The sequence below is a fragment of the Suillus paluster genome (assembly GCF_016628075.1).
Source record: "Suillus paluster strain FC165 chromosome Unknown EDB91scaffold_332, whole genome shotgun sequence".
Lineage (NCBI taxonomy): Eukaryota > Fungi > Basidiomycota > Agaricomycetes > Boletales > Suillaceae > Suillus > Suillus paluster.
In genome coordinates this window covers 6,487-21,308 of record NW_024537892.1, presented here as the reverse complement: position 1 = coordinate 21,308, position 14,822 = coordinate 6,487, and the positions used below count along the sequence as shown (strand labels likewise).

Genomic DNA, 14,822 nt, shown 5'->3' with positions numbered 1-14,822 from the left:
CACTTGTCGCTGGCGGATAATGCTCCACTTTTCTTCCCACCGACCCATTACCATACCTCACTTCCCTCACCCATCTCGACCTGTCGTCTACCTTCTTGTGTCTGTCCCCCATGGTATTGCCACGCTCCACAACCTCGTCTCCCTAAACCTCTCCGATAACATGATTGATTCAGTCCTTGGTATTTACACCCATCTTGGTCAAGTTCTTAACATCAATCTCTCCCGCAATCGCCTCGAATCTATCTGTGGCTTAGAGCGTCTTATGGCGCTGGAGCGCGTCGACTTACGCTCCAACCACATAGAGGAGAGTGCTGAAATTGGACGGTTAGCAACACTACCCAACATTGTGGAGGTCTGGATTGAGGGAAACCCGCTCACCGAGTACGAGGACAATTACCGCACCACATGCTTTGAGCTTTTCTGGAAGGAGGACAAGAACATCAGGCTTGATGGGTCATCACCAGGATTTTATGAGAAGCGGTCTCTCACTACACTGCCCGACCAGCCGTTATCAGCGAACCCCGTCGAGACTCTCTCCCTCTCCACCCGTTGCACCAGTAGGCAGTCCGAAGGTGCCTTCTTCAACGGGGACACATAATGTTATGGGTACTCCGCTATCGGCCCCCTCGTCACCCTCCAGTGGTTCTCCTCTGCTAACAGGTGCTGTTGCGAGAAAGGCGAGAAAGCGCAAGGTCAAGCGCATCGTTGACCTGACCCCAATGGATGGAACAGGTAAGGGGCATTCTTCAACATTTGCCATTCACCTGATTAACACGTGCTTTTAGATGGACAGTCTTGTTCCTCCAATAAAGCAACAGCAGGGGTCTCTGTTCGCCCTTCGAGCCTGCTGCGCCAACCACCTGCCAGCGTTCGTATACCACGCCCACATGCGACGAATGGCAAGTTGGGACATCGAAGAGTGAGCACGGTGTTTGAGCCACCAGATGAGGGCCAGAGTCAGAGTCAGAGTCAGATACGGGATGCAGAGCTCTATCGAGCGCGGATGCAAGCTCTACGCTCTGACATGGGAGATGGGTGGTTGAAGGTATTCAGCCAGAGTCAGACGCCATCACCGAGAGTTGCTGCGGGTTAGACCTTCAGGCGCTTCATAGGTATTCCTGTCATGCTGGTGATTTAGTAGGATATACCCATCTTGACCGCATGTATTCATCCTGGACCCATTTGCAATTGTACTTCCGCTTCATATCGCTAATAATATTGTTACACGGGTCGTGGTCGCATCATATTTAAAGTTCTTCCAGTGATTCCGGGCAGGAAGCACGATTGAACAAGAAATATCCAGTGTCTTTATCAGAAACGCCTTTTCATTTCATCACTCGAAGCGGAGAAGCACTGCAATGAGGTGTTCGGGGTCCAAAATGCGTGTGTTTAACTTCTAGCGTTCTTTGGAGCGTTCCTTTTCGTAGCTTGCCTACTTCAGTCTCTCAATACCATTACTTGTGGCACTAACCCGCCTCTGTCGCTCCTTACCTTCGAATCTATATATCATCATGGGAGCTAACTTGTCAAAGGCGCTCGGTGAGTGTTTCGTGCTGGGCGTCGTCGAAATGCCGTCTATCGTGTGTAATTTCACTGAACGGCATGTCTTACAGGCAGATTGTTCGGCAACAAGGAGATGAGGTTGCTGATGCTTGGTCTTGATGCCGCAGGGAAGACAAGTGAGCTGACTTCGTTGTTGTTCTCTTGCTGTGCTGAACGTTTTGCCACAGCTATTCTTTATAAACTCAAATTGAACCAGTCTGTGACAACCATACCTACGGGTGAGTATTCATGCGCTATGACCAATTTGAAAACTCATGGTAGACGTGTAGTCGGTTTCAACGTGGAAACCGTTACCTACAAGAATGTGAAGTTCAATGTCTGGGATGTCGGAGGCCAAGACAAGATTCGACCGCTGTGGAGACACTACTACACAGGTACCCAAGGGCTTGTGTTCGTCGTCGACAGCCAAGACCGAGAGAGAATCGATGAAGCAAAGCAGGAGTTGCATCGCATATTGAGCGACAGGGAAATGAAGGAATGTCTATTGCTCGTGTTTTCGAACAAACAGGATCTTCCAGGAGGTATAGCGAGTCATTCTACACTTTTAGATAAGAGCTCATATGTTCTCAAGCTATGTCACCCGCCGAGGTGACTGAAAGTTGGGTCTCCACCGCATGCGGGATCGTTCTTGGTATGTTCACCCAAGGTCAGTATTCCGTTCCACTCCAGGAAAATAGTATTTTACTTACTCCATGTGCTGCAGTTGTGCCACGACGGGTGAAGGACTGTTCGAGGGCCTCCAATGGTTTGAACCAGAACGTGAAGAAACGCCAACCATGACGATGCAGCAGAACGCGCAAGACTATGATACCCTCGTCCGTACCGCCTATCTCGATACAACTCGGTCTTCGTCTCGTTGACACCCACGTTATGCTCTCTCTTATGGCCTGCACGACTCTGCATGTATGACAGACTACCCCTCTATGTCTGAGCTGTCTTCTTCCTTCTTCTTTTTCTTCTTCTTTCCTTGCTCGTGGGTACTAGATACATCTGAGCACTTTTTCTGTTTTTCTTGATGTCTTTATCTCTGCATCTTAATGGATGGTTTTGCTCCTTGATGTGACGATACGTTCTTCATACATGGTTATTACCGTATAATTCGCTTTCGGAGATAGCTCAATACAATGAGCAATGAGGATGATCGGTGATATATTTGGATTGAGGTTTGCCGAGTGAGTTCCCAGCAGGTACATGATGACCTCTAAATGTCGTGCTTGCTCCAGGTTTGCCCCAAGCTCGCTCCGACGGGCGCAAGTTCATGACTTAAATTGCCCTGTTCTCCAGCTCTTGCATAATATTTTCTTGCTTTGAATTACCATGCTATCAGTTTTACGACGGACTCTTGTCCAACAAACTAGAGGATTTGCTACAAGCAACATCGCTGTTGCTGGCTTCACCGGTGCAGTGGGAAACACACCCATTGGTGAGGAGGTCCGCCCGTGTGAAGGCACTTATATGCATCTTCTGACGACGACTATACATGTTCAGATTTATCTTAAGACACTCTCGGAGCAGACGGGATGCAAGATATACGGGAAGGCTGAATTCCAAAACCCTGGAGGAAGCATTAAAGACCGTGCTGCTGTTGGCATAGTCCTGGACGCGGAGGAGAAGGGTCGGTGAGTGGGAGTAACATGCGTCATGACGCACCGAGTGCTAACATCGACGATGTACGCAGCATACAACCTGGTGGAACCGTTGTTGAGGGTACTGCAGGTAACACCGGTATTGGTCTTGCCCATGTCTGCAGAGCCAGAGGCTACAAGTGTGTTATATTCATGCCCAACACTCAAGTGAAGACAATTATCTGGCTATTGTTTTCTTTGCTGACGCTTTCGTACCCAGAGCCAAGAAAAGATTGACCTTCTGCAAATGCTCGGCGCCGAAGTGCACCCAGTAGCCGCAGTCCCCTACGAGAACCCGCTGAACTATAACCACCAGGCGAAGGAGTACGCCAACAAGCTCGAGAATGCTATATGGACAGACCAATTCGATAATACCGCCAATGCATACGCGCACTATATTTCTACCGGGCCGGAAATCTGGGAACAGACGCAGGGTGAGATCGACGGTTTCGTTTGCGCGACCGGTACAGGTGGTACTCTGGCTGGTGTTGGCAAGTATCTGAAGGAGAAGAGCGCCAAGACGCAGATATGGCTCGCCGACCCACCCGGCAGTGTCTTGTATAAATACATCTCTTCTGGTGGAAAGCTCGTCGATCGTTCCGGAAGTTCTATCACAGAAGGTTGTACTTTTCCCGTCTACCACAAATCCTAACGGCTGAACGTTTTATTCCACATCTACACAGGTATCGGTCAGGGCCGTGTCACAAATAACTTGGGCACTTTTATCAATGACCTGTCGGGAGCGCTGCATATACCAGACGAGAAGTCAATATCTATGATATACCAGCTTCTTGATACCGAAGGCTTGTACCTAGGCGCTTCCTCAGCACTGAACGTGGTTGCAGCTGTGGAACTCGCACAAAAGCTAGGCAAGGGTAAGCGCGCCATCAATACCATTTCAATGCCCAAGCCAAAGCTCAATTCATCTATCAGGCTCCACAGTTGTAACTGTACTGTGCGACGGCGCATACCGATACCAGAGCCGTTTATTCTCCAAGAAATGGCTAGAGTCGAAGAAGCTAGCAGATGCTATACCAGACAGTCTGAGGAAGTACGCAGTTTCTAGATTGATGTTGATCATTGATGTTGCATTAATCTACTGTGCTGTTCGATCTTGTCTCCCCTCTGGGAATGTCGAGGCTGAGATAGTCGTATTTTGAAAGATTGCCAACCGCCTCGTTGACGATCTTCTGAACTCTGAATATCCATCAATTTAAAAGGACAGCGGCGTTTCGATCAAGTTGTTAGTACCTGGCAAGGAGCATCCTATGTGTAGTCTTCCTTCTCCAGCGATGTTTGACTCGTTGACGTGATTCCTTGGCGAGTCATCATCTCCTGTGTCTGATATGTGAACCGCCACCTCATCATGTTGATTTCTTCAAGCGAGAGCCACTTCGTCTATTTCATCGTCAAATAATCCAATTGTAGAAATCATTGAGCGCGGTAGGATTAATTATCTCAGGGAAATCGTAATATGAACCGCAATCAAGCGGGATGAACATCACATAATGTTGCCATCTGATGTTGGAGAGCGCATTTGGCCCTGCTTCGAGAAATACCACCGTTGAAAGGAATGTGTCAATCAATATTGAGAACACCATTCTCTACGAGCGGATGTGTGGGGAAGATCTCAGTGAGGACTAGTCCAATACTCCCCCACTAAAACCCAAGTCGTTATACAAATTAAGTATGTAGTGTGTTCTGCGCTGATCAGCGTGCTGAAAATAGGATTGGAAGTACTTGAGACGACTATTGCATCAGTAGCTTGCGCGGCATGCCCAATGCCTTTTGCGGTACGATGGCTTGCTACAACATCTGGCGTGCACCACCTCCAGTGATCCACGCACGCGAATCCATTTCTACTCGTTTCTAACATCTGATGGGATTCTTATTGGGCGTATGAAGCCTTGTTAGCACTGAAGACATTTCCGTCGACATGGAGGCGAGAGATGATCTTTCCGCATTCCACCCTTGCATGAGTACTTGAATGCACCCATCAGCGCAGGAATTCTGAATATACAAAGTTCTACTTACGCTAACGCGGGGACTCGGGAACCTACGCACTGCAGCAGAAAGGCTCAGGGGAAAGACTCATTGGAGTGCAAGAGGGAAGTGCAACTGAAACCTAAGTTTAGAGGAAAGTCCCTCACGCTATCATGTACGATAATGGTATTCTTAGATTCCATTAGGCGCTCGGGTTGAGACCGCTGAAAAATCGTACAGGATCAATATAGGGCCGTCGAATTGGAGAGTTCGCTGAGACAGTAAGTATTAGAAATCGGGGTAAGAAGACATTAATGCATTGTCAATGGTGGACTGTGGTGCACTGATGGTGTGACCAAAATGAGAAGTGACAAGACGCGTGACGTACCGCGTTTTGTTGTTCTCCTAGGAGGGCGCTCCACGATGTCTGACTGCATTCCGACCCAATGGATATCACAATACCTCATCAAAGTCGCCGAAACGTCTGGAAGGCTTTCGCCGATGTCGCAATTGAAGCTATAACACCGAGCAAGAAGATGAGAGTTCAAATAATTGAAGTTCGTACTTCTACTATTTATTTTCTGCATTCAGCACTGACGGCCGCAGTTTCTTACATACAACGAAGATTCAGCAATATGGGGGAGAGTCTCTGACAAGCAATCCGTTATTCCCGTATATTTCACTAAAGACGCTGTATCGCAATATATGAAGTATGTTTCATGTTTCGCTCTTGCAGATGGCTGTTTGACTCATTGTTGCAGGGATCTACAAGGTCGCAGGCTCACGGAAGCCAAGCATGCTATCTTTTGTATTGGGCAACTCCGCCCCATTTTCGTACGGATCCCGATTGGAAATAATCGTTCGAAGTTGAGCGAGGAATTTCACATTGCTCTAGAAGCTGGTGTAGTAAAGTTCATTGGTTCTGGTTGTGGTGTGTACGGCTCCCCGCAGGATGTTGAAACGAACATTCAAGTTAGGGCATGGATCCGTGGACTTCGACGAGGTGGCGACGGTGGGTGAGTTGTCCATGATGAATCTTCGATTGAGCAATCCTGAAAAGTAACAGGGATGTCTTAAAGCATGCGAAAGAAAATGCAGTACATATAGAGCAACTTGATGCAGCAGATGCAGATTCGCCGCTCCCAGAAATTCGTTCAGTTACCAACCATTTCGAAGCACCTCCGAGGCCTCAAGCTCAGGAACTCGAACGTAATTCACCCCACGTTGCACTGGAACATCCTGTCCGAAGTCCTGATCCGATGAGGGAATATCGCAAGCGCTGGATGGTAAGTAGGTGCAATTCGTGAAAATTCATATATTGAACTGTGTCTATCAGCATTTCGAGCAAGACCTCTGGAAATACGTCATGAAGCCTGGCGGCGACGACGCCGAAGCGCAAACACTTGTCAGTGGTACGTGTACAGTTTGATACCTTTATCATATGCTTCATTTACTTGTAGAGCAACCTCAAATGGGCAAGGTGCCTGTCCAAGAGAGTGTACCTCCGGATGATGTGATCGTCGGTAAGCCCTACCTTGCAAAATACATCTGAGTGGGAGCATTGATTTGAGCCGACACATAGTCACCAGGTCCCAACCCTGTACCCCACCGCCCGCACGGCAGACTACACCCGAAGTTTCTGAATGGCCTTCATCTGTACCCGGTAGCCCTGCTGGAGTACTGCCGTGCGTCCAACCCTCAGCTCACACCGGAGGACGATGAGCTTCCAAATGACTGCGCGACCGTGGAAGCTTCGGCGGAGCAAAATAGTTCTCTCCACGAACCATCTACACCCCCTACTACTTCGCCCCTTCGCCCACCCACGCCCGCACAGCGCGCCAGGCGGTCAACTCTGCCTCCATCCACTCCAGATTCCTCCTTCATACCGGCGCCACCTTCCTCGTTTTCTGTGCTCATTCGCAGGAACATAAAGCGGAAGGTTCCTCACCCGGGTGTGCCACCGTCACCTACGGATAGCTCAGGTCCAACTCGGATTCTCGTCCCCAACTCGGACACTTCTCAGTCTCAATCTCAATCTCAATCTCAACCAATGTCATCTCAACTACTCGCTGAACTATTCTCTCAGTCTCAACCGCATCAACCCCCATTTCCATCACAACTTACTCAAGAATTCAAGCCCGGACCGACTTCGACACCCGCCATCAACCAGGGCGTCTCAGGAAAAGGTTCGGCAGCCTCGCGGATGCTTCCAGGTGACCAGCACGAGAGTCATTGGGGCGGCGATCGTTCTTCTTCTCCGCGTTTCACTCCCTTGGACGATCATGAGGTACTCGACGATGACGATGACCAACCATCCTGTACTAGAGATGCGCGCCAAGTGCTGGAAGCAGCAGCGGCTGAAGACCTACGTGTTGACGCGGCCGATGCTGCCGATGTCGCTGTTTTACTCTCAGAAGCCCCGGAAGAGCCATCAAACGAGCCCGAACCCACAAGGGCCACCTCACCATCACCCTCACCGTCTATGCATTCGTTATTCTCTGGTTCCCCTAGTTTTGCAACATCCCAGTCCGAAGTCATTCCCCACATTAAATCTCGAGCAACCTCACCACATCTAGTCGAACCGGTCGCTTCAACGAGCCGTGTTCCGACACACGATGTGGAGGCCTGGAAGGCGCCGAGCTTCATGACCGCTTCGAAGGGTGAAGGCAAGGCTGCAGAACAGCGCTCGAGGCCTTACGAGAGGCACAAGAGAAGACGGACGTCGCCCACACCTTCATCGCCGCTTGCTTCTCACAAGCGCCAGAAAATCTCGGCAGACGGAATGACGGAACCTGCACCCGCAAAGACCTGCGGATGACGACGAAAGACTGCCATCCACCGTCTCGAACAGGAAGGGGAACCACGCCGTCAAATCGGTTATCAGGGAGCCACACAGAGAGAGCCCAAGAGTTGGGCAATCAATTTCAAGTACGATCTCCAACGATATAAGCCAAATAAAAGACGCGTCGCTCTCCCAGACCAACGGCAAGAAATGCAAGAGACGTTTACTAGGATTCGAAATTGACTTTGATCACATCCCCACCCCAACCGAATCTCCGAATCCATTGTTGAGCATGGGGAAAATGCGTACGATTCTGCTACGAACGGGAAGAGTACGGACGCTTGGTGATGAGGTGACTAAAGATGGGAGCATATTTGTTAGGTCTGATTAACCGTTGTCGAGGATGTTTTCCTGTTAGGAAGTCTTATTTTCTGGGTACTACTTCAAACATTCCCGTACACCAGCGTTGTCTTTGAATCTAATCAATTTGCCAAAGAGGATTGATTGCGAATGAAGACAGCTAAGGGCAACGGTATCAGAATACTTAATTCCTACGACAAGTACAACGAAATCCGCGTCACTCAGATTAACATGTGATTTCTTTCAACATAGAGTATGGGTAAGACTCCGTGAGTTGCAAATCCAAAAATTATAACTACTTCGGGTGGTACCGACATAGGACTGTAAGCGACAGCAAGGGATCTACGTGCAATGACAAGACTGTGTGACATGTTGCATGAAGCCGACAACTTCAGAGAGATGACCCTGGAGTGTAGAGGTCATGTTCCTATATGCGCAGGTCAGGCTGCGAGTCTAGTAGGAAACCGTTTGGAACATATACACACCTTTGCCAATGTTGCACCTTCAGATAAAATAGTGAGGCAAGACCGCAGGTCCTTCAAACACCACTGCCTCTCGAGCCAGGAGAGGAGATTACGATTCCAGAAAGACTGAAATGTATGAGTGAGCTTCTCGTCCCATGGATTCGGAGCCCGCGAGAGATGGACAGCCCAATTCTGACATGCATAGCTGAGGGTGTCAGAAGCTGATCGACTTCTTTCCCGTGCTTCGTATGCGAAACTTGAAAAGGCTTTTATAGCATGGATGATTTCCATGTCTGGTGGAAAATGACCTTGTGTCGATGTAGAGGTGGAATGATCCTGGTGCCTCAATGCTAGGAACGCTGGGAACATTAAGAAATCCGGCAGGCTCTTGAACTGCTGGATCACTTGAAAAGCTGGCTGCGAATGCGATTCTGGAGCAATGATGTACTCTCTGATTGCCTCAAAGGTGCTCGAGAATTCTTCCACGGTCACCCAGAGTGTGGTTAAACGCCATGCTTGACCATGTGGTGTCTGCAGCCAGTCTCTCCCACCCGGTGTCTGCAGCCAGTCTCTCCCGCCCGGCATCTGCAGCCATGTTCGCCCGCCCTGAGTTTGTAACCATGTTCGCACGTCCTGAGTCTGCAGCCAGTGTTCCCCGCCCCGAGTCCGCAGCCAATCTTCCCCACCCAGGATCTGCAGCCAGCCTTGTCCGCCCTGAGTCTGGAGCCAGTCTCGCCCACCTTTGGTTTGCAACCATTCTCGCCCATCCTGTGTCTGGAGCCAGTCTTTCCCACCTAGAATCTGCAGCCAGTCTTGTCCGCCCTGGGTCTGCAGCCAGTCGCACCCACCCTGGGTTTGCAGCCAGTTTTTCCCGCCTGGGGTCTGCAGCCAGCATCGCCCATGGAGAGTCAGCCACCAGAACTCCCCACACCCAGTTTGGAGCCACTCTCGCCCGGCTCGCGTCTGCAGCCATTTTTGCCCAGCCTGAGTCTGCAGCCACCATTGCCCAGCCTGGGTCTGCAGCCAGTGTTGTCCAGCCTGGGTCTGCAGCCAGTCTTGCCTACCCAGGGTCTGCAAGTCTCTCACACCATGGATGTGCAGCCAGGATTCATCCCACTGGGTCTGCATGAGGTCTGCTCTGCTGAGGGGTGGTGGCGAGGATGCTTGGGGGGATGGGGGTGAGGATTGGTATGGGGATGGGGGTGAGTATTGCTGGGTAGAAGGTGGCGGCAAGGATAGCCGTGATCCATTGAGGGACTGCCACCAGTGTTTCCCACGGAGCCAGTCCTTCCCTCCTTGGGTCTGCAGCCTGTTCTCCCCTCCTTGGGTCCACAGCCGGCCTTTCCCTGCTAGGGTCTGCAGCCAACCCTTCCCTCCTTGGGTCTGCAGCCAGTCCTCCCCTCCTTTGGTCTGCAGCCAGTCCTCCCCTCTGGTCTGCACCCACTCTGTTCCTGCTGCAGTCTGCAGCCACGTTGTTCCTGCTTCAGTCTGCAGCCAGTGTGCCCCTGCTTCAGTCCGCAGCCAGACCTTCCCTGCTTCGGTCCGCAGCCAGTCCTTCCCTGCTTCGGTCCGCAGCCAGTCCTTCCCTGCTTCGGTCCGCAGCCAGTCCTTCCCTGCTTCGGTCCACAGCCAGTCTGCTCCTCCTTCGGTCCGCAGCCAGTCCTTCCCTCCTTCAGTCCACAGCCAGTCTGCTCCTCCTTTGGTCCGCAGCCAGTCTGCCCCTCCTTCTGTCCGCAGCCAGTCTGCCCCTCCTTTTGTCCACAGCCAGTCTGCCCCTCCTTCGGTCCCCAGCCAATCTCTGCCTCCTTCGGTCCCCAGCCAATCTCCGCCTCCTTCGGTCCCCAGCCAGTCTCCGCCTCCTTGGGTCTGCAGCCAGGCATGGCCGTCCAGAGTCGCTAGCCAGAATCGTAAATCGGAACTGTGATCTCCCCGAAGCCATAGCGTACAGATAAGAACTGACAGTGGCTCCGGTGACCGAACGAGGAAGGCTAGTGAATCTTTTAATCTCTGGGGATCCTGGGGTTGCATGGCTTGGCTCTGCCTCTGCAACTCTGAGAGCGCATCCAGGAGGGCCGTACTTTCTGGTATCTCCTTCATCATCAAGTGGAGAGAGGAATGTGCGAGTAGGGAGTGGGGTGATAGGATATCGTGTACTTGAGGGAGACTGCAGTTTGAGGGGTCGGAAACATAGTCGCGAACGGACAAGTGATATATATTCACGGGGAGTCTGTAGTCTGTAGGAATACTCATGAGAGACCGTAGCTGCATCAGTGCTGTCTCCGCATCCCTCCCTTGGCCAGCGCCAAGAAGTTTCGAGATTTGTGACATCGGCAAAGGGTCTGCAAGGGCAGCTACAACAGACAAGTGCAGGTATGCCCGTTTGGGGTTGGCGCATGTAGAGAGGATACAATCGTATAACTTGTACACCTCCGTTCCTGGTAGCAGGTCGCTCGTTAGCTCGAGCATCAGCTGCAGCCGATCGTTGGGATCATTGGCTTCATCGTCGATAAACTTCATCATCGTGGATGCCACGACGAAACGTCTGCCTGCTCGACTAGCAAGCCGCTCAAGTTGATCCCTCGATGGCTGCGGAAAATTGGGATGACGACTTTCCAGCTCTCCGAAAGAATGCTGCAAGAAAATACAAATGTCATTGTCAACATCTGCGCCGTCTAATGAGATGATGGTAGCAACACCCTCCCCAGAAATTTTCACTGGTATCTCACACACCAACGACCGGACCTCTTCTTTCTGAGAGGCTTGGCAGATATGCGATTCCGAGCGACTCGTGAGGAGAATGTGGGTTATGGGCAGATCAGGTTCACGAAGAGCACGTGCAGGGGAAAGGATGAGTTCGATGAGCTCGGGTTCGGATGTGCACTCATCAAGGGCATCGACGACAAAGGTCAAAGGCGGACACCCGCTCAGCCTGGATTTGAGCCTCCGGAGAGGTCGGAGAAAAAACGCCTCCATCTGGTCGCGGAGTGGCGTGCTGGAGTCCAGAAGGGCGGGATTATCGTAGATAGCTCTTTTCACGTCCGACCGGATGCTGGGAAAATTGCTAGCAAGCTGGTAGACAAGCGTCGCAAAGAAATAACCAGTCGTGCAGCGTTTGGTGTGCTTGCGCGAGAAAAAGAATGTTCCTGCAAGCCGCTTTTCGACTGTCGTCTCCTCTGTCACTTTCAGGTCTCTCATCCTTTCAGCTACTGTGAACGCGACAGCAGACTTTCCAACGCCCGCTGTGCCATGCAGCCAAATGAGTTGACTCTTCTCCCGCTTGTCTAACAATGTGTGGATGTATTTGAGAAGGTCCACCCGGGTCCCTGCCAAACATTTTGGATGCGGATGGCGTTCAGGGGAGTCATATTGAGCCCCCTTGACGGCGACCTGGGACAGCTTCTCCCAAGTTCCATCTAACGATCGAGAATCTGTTGGTGTGGTCAGAGAGCGAGGGAGGAATAAGAGATGAAATACTGACATTGATCCTGACTCATTGACGGCGGTCGTGACACAGATTATTTGATGGAATGGAACAACTCGGGGAAGTAATACTAGCTTGGTTCGAGGTTACGGTTAGCAATCATCTGGGCAACGGTTATAGCAAGGAACGACGTACGAATATTTGAATCAAAGGATCAATAAGAGTCCAAGCTGCTACTTGGATCTATACTGGTCCTTGGGGCCGAGGTAAGGTGTGAAGGCTTTAACTTAGGTCGCGAAACAAGCTGTAGAGAGATGGAGAGTCCAAAGCGAGAGAGATGTGATGGATGTACAGATGTTTCAACCTATGCTGCTGGAAAGCTTGCTGGATGGTGGTGGAATACCGTAGTCGAAGGACGAGTGGGCGTTTGTCTGGTTGCAAGTCCCAGGAGGTCACGAGTGTGGCGTCTGCGCCTTGACAACGAAAGCAGAGCCAAGACTTAGAAGATCGAGAGACGTGGCTAATCGAGAGTCTGGGATTAGCGTTACCTTGTGACCGTTTGTTTCACTTTCTATCTTATTTGTTATTTCTTAATCACGGGCTTCGTACGCATCGATAGTATTTAGAGTCGCGATTTGTATCGAAGTCCGTAGCACTCTCCCAAATTATACCGGACTGGTATCTGGTTAACCTTGCGTGAAAGTCTCTATTTGTTGTGCCGCCACTTAAAGTTCTAATAACTTCTACCTGCCGTCACATATTTTTTAACCTTCCTCAGTCCTCCCTTTACTTCTCCCCTCGAACCCTTCGTCAACTGGTCTGGCCCACCACGTTTATTGAAGGACAAGCAATAATGTCTTCTAACAACACATACAATCTTCGCTCGCGCACTCGCGTTAGAGCTAGCTCAGTTTCTACCCCTGCACATGAAAAGAACATAGAGGTGCGTGATGATTTCGGAAATTTTATCGTTAATATACTATCTAGCGCCCAAATTACGGCGGAAGGCCCCAGCTCTAGGGCTGCGTTGCCTGACTCTGTGGAATCCCCTCTGACCTCAACAGGGCAGTCCGAAAGGACTGGAAGCGAGAGTCCGTCCGCATTGAGACCCATGCACTCCTACAACGACGTGGTCTGTGCGAGTAGCCCTGTATCAGACCCTAGGGTCAAACAGGAGAATACCCTGGCGTTAGACACAATAACTGGTGTCGAATTAGACACCAACGCAGATACACCTGTAGAAAGGTCAATAGATCATGTCACCTTTGAAACTGCTAGTGATAAGAGTGAACATACCGGTAGTGAGGACAATGACGATCATCCATGGACGACGGTCCAACACAACAAAGGATCACGGGCAAAGACACCTGATATCCTGACTGGTGCTCAGAAAAGCACAGTTCAAGCGGCAGAGTGACAGCTTATGCATAGGGAATGAACCCAATTGGCCAGACGCCAAGAAAGACTGAGTCAACGAGACAGCACGACCGCACCATCGGAAATGTCGCCGAGCGGTGGAGGACCTTCAAAGGGAAAAGGCATAGATCCAGGAAACTGGGGGGCTATAACCAATGAAGGAGAAATAGATATCGAGGAGCAGTGCACTGCCCTTGAATCCTATAGAGTGGCTAAAGATCTTGCGAGTCAGTCGGAGTCCCCACAGGAAGAGGAGGACGATCCTACTGAAACCGACAGACCCGAGATCCAAAACACGTCAACCGAGGACATTTTCGCTCAGGCCAGGCATGAGCAGAAATTAATCAACACTGCTGTAGAAAGGGCAGAGAAGTGCATTCAAAAGAAATATGATGAAAAATTAAAGGAATTGACCTTTAAACTGCGGGAAAAAAAAGAGGAAACTTCAACTCCCAGAACGTGAACAAGGATCCAGCAACCCGATAGAGGGCAAGTGATGGAGCCCATGCATGTTAGGTACCGTGCTGGCTCAAGAGGCAGAGGGGTCAGAGCTTGGCTTCAGCTCTTGCGCTGCGCCCTTAGCCGAGTACGTGCCCCGAATTTGGAGCGGATCCGACATTGTCTGATGATAGGACGAGTGGACCGCTTAGGTCCGCTTTGAGGGTCAGGAAGTAAGAGCTGCTAGCGGTGGACCGACTAAGAGCGGAGTGGAGAAGGTGGGGAATGATGTGGAGGGTGGGTAGAAACCAGGGGGATATTTGATAGGAGCGGAGATGGCAGAGGATAATGTAGAGGATAGGAAAAGGGGTGATAGGAGGATATTGATAGGGGCGGGGTAACAAGGGAAAGACTTAGAGCACGGCTCTAAGTTGGAGCGGAGGGTCGGAGGGTCGGAGGTGACAACAAGTTGAAACTTGTGTCCAGAGGAGGCAAGGTCCTACTGAGAATTCCCACAAGAGGTAACTGCGAGAAGACAAGTAATATTAAGACTAAGGAAAAATATCTAAGTACAGGATATGTTATATACTTCTATGTGAGGCAGTGATCAGGATAACTATGTAGTAAAGCTATGTACCAAGGATATAGTTTGTAAGTACTTTACATAAGCAAAGACATAAGTTGGAGCAGATATCAATATGTACACGTCGGATCAGCGATTGGGCAGTAATAGGAATTACCGGTGATCCGGAAGTAAGAGTCTATGTACC

At 50.5% G+C, this 14,822-nt stretch overlaps 1 protein-coding gene across 1 annotated transcript; it reads left to right on the top strand.

Annotated features, from left to right (window-relative positions):
* Positions 1-13,051: 13,051 nt before the first annotated feature.
* On the top strand, positions 13,052-14,156 carry EDB91DRAFT_1340942 (uncharacterized protein; the record flags this gene model as incomplete). Its single annotated transcript, XM_041325728.1, has 2 exons — positions 13,052-13,611; positions 13,651-14,156. 2 exons carry the CDS (start codon positions 13,052-13,054, stop codon positions 14,075-14,077), a joined length of 987 nt encoding a protein of 328 aa, XP_041168665.1. The 3' UTR covers positions 14,078-14,156.
* Positions 14,157-14,822: the final 666 nt, after the last annotated feature.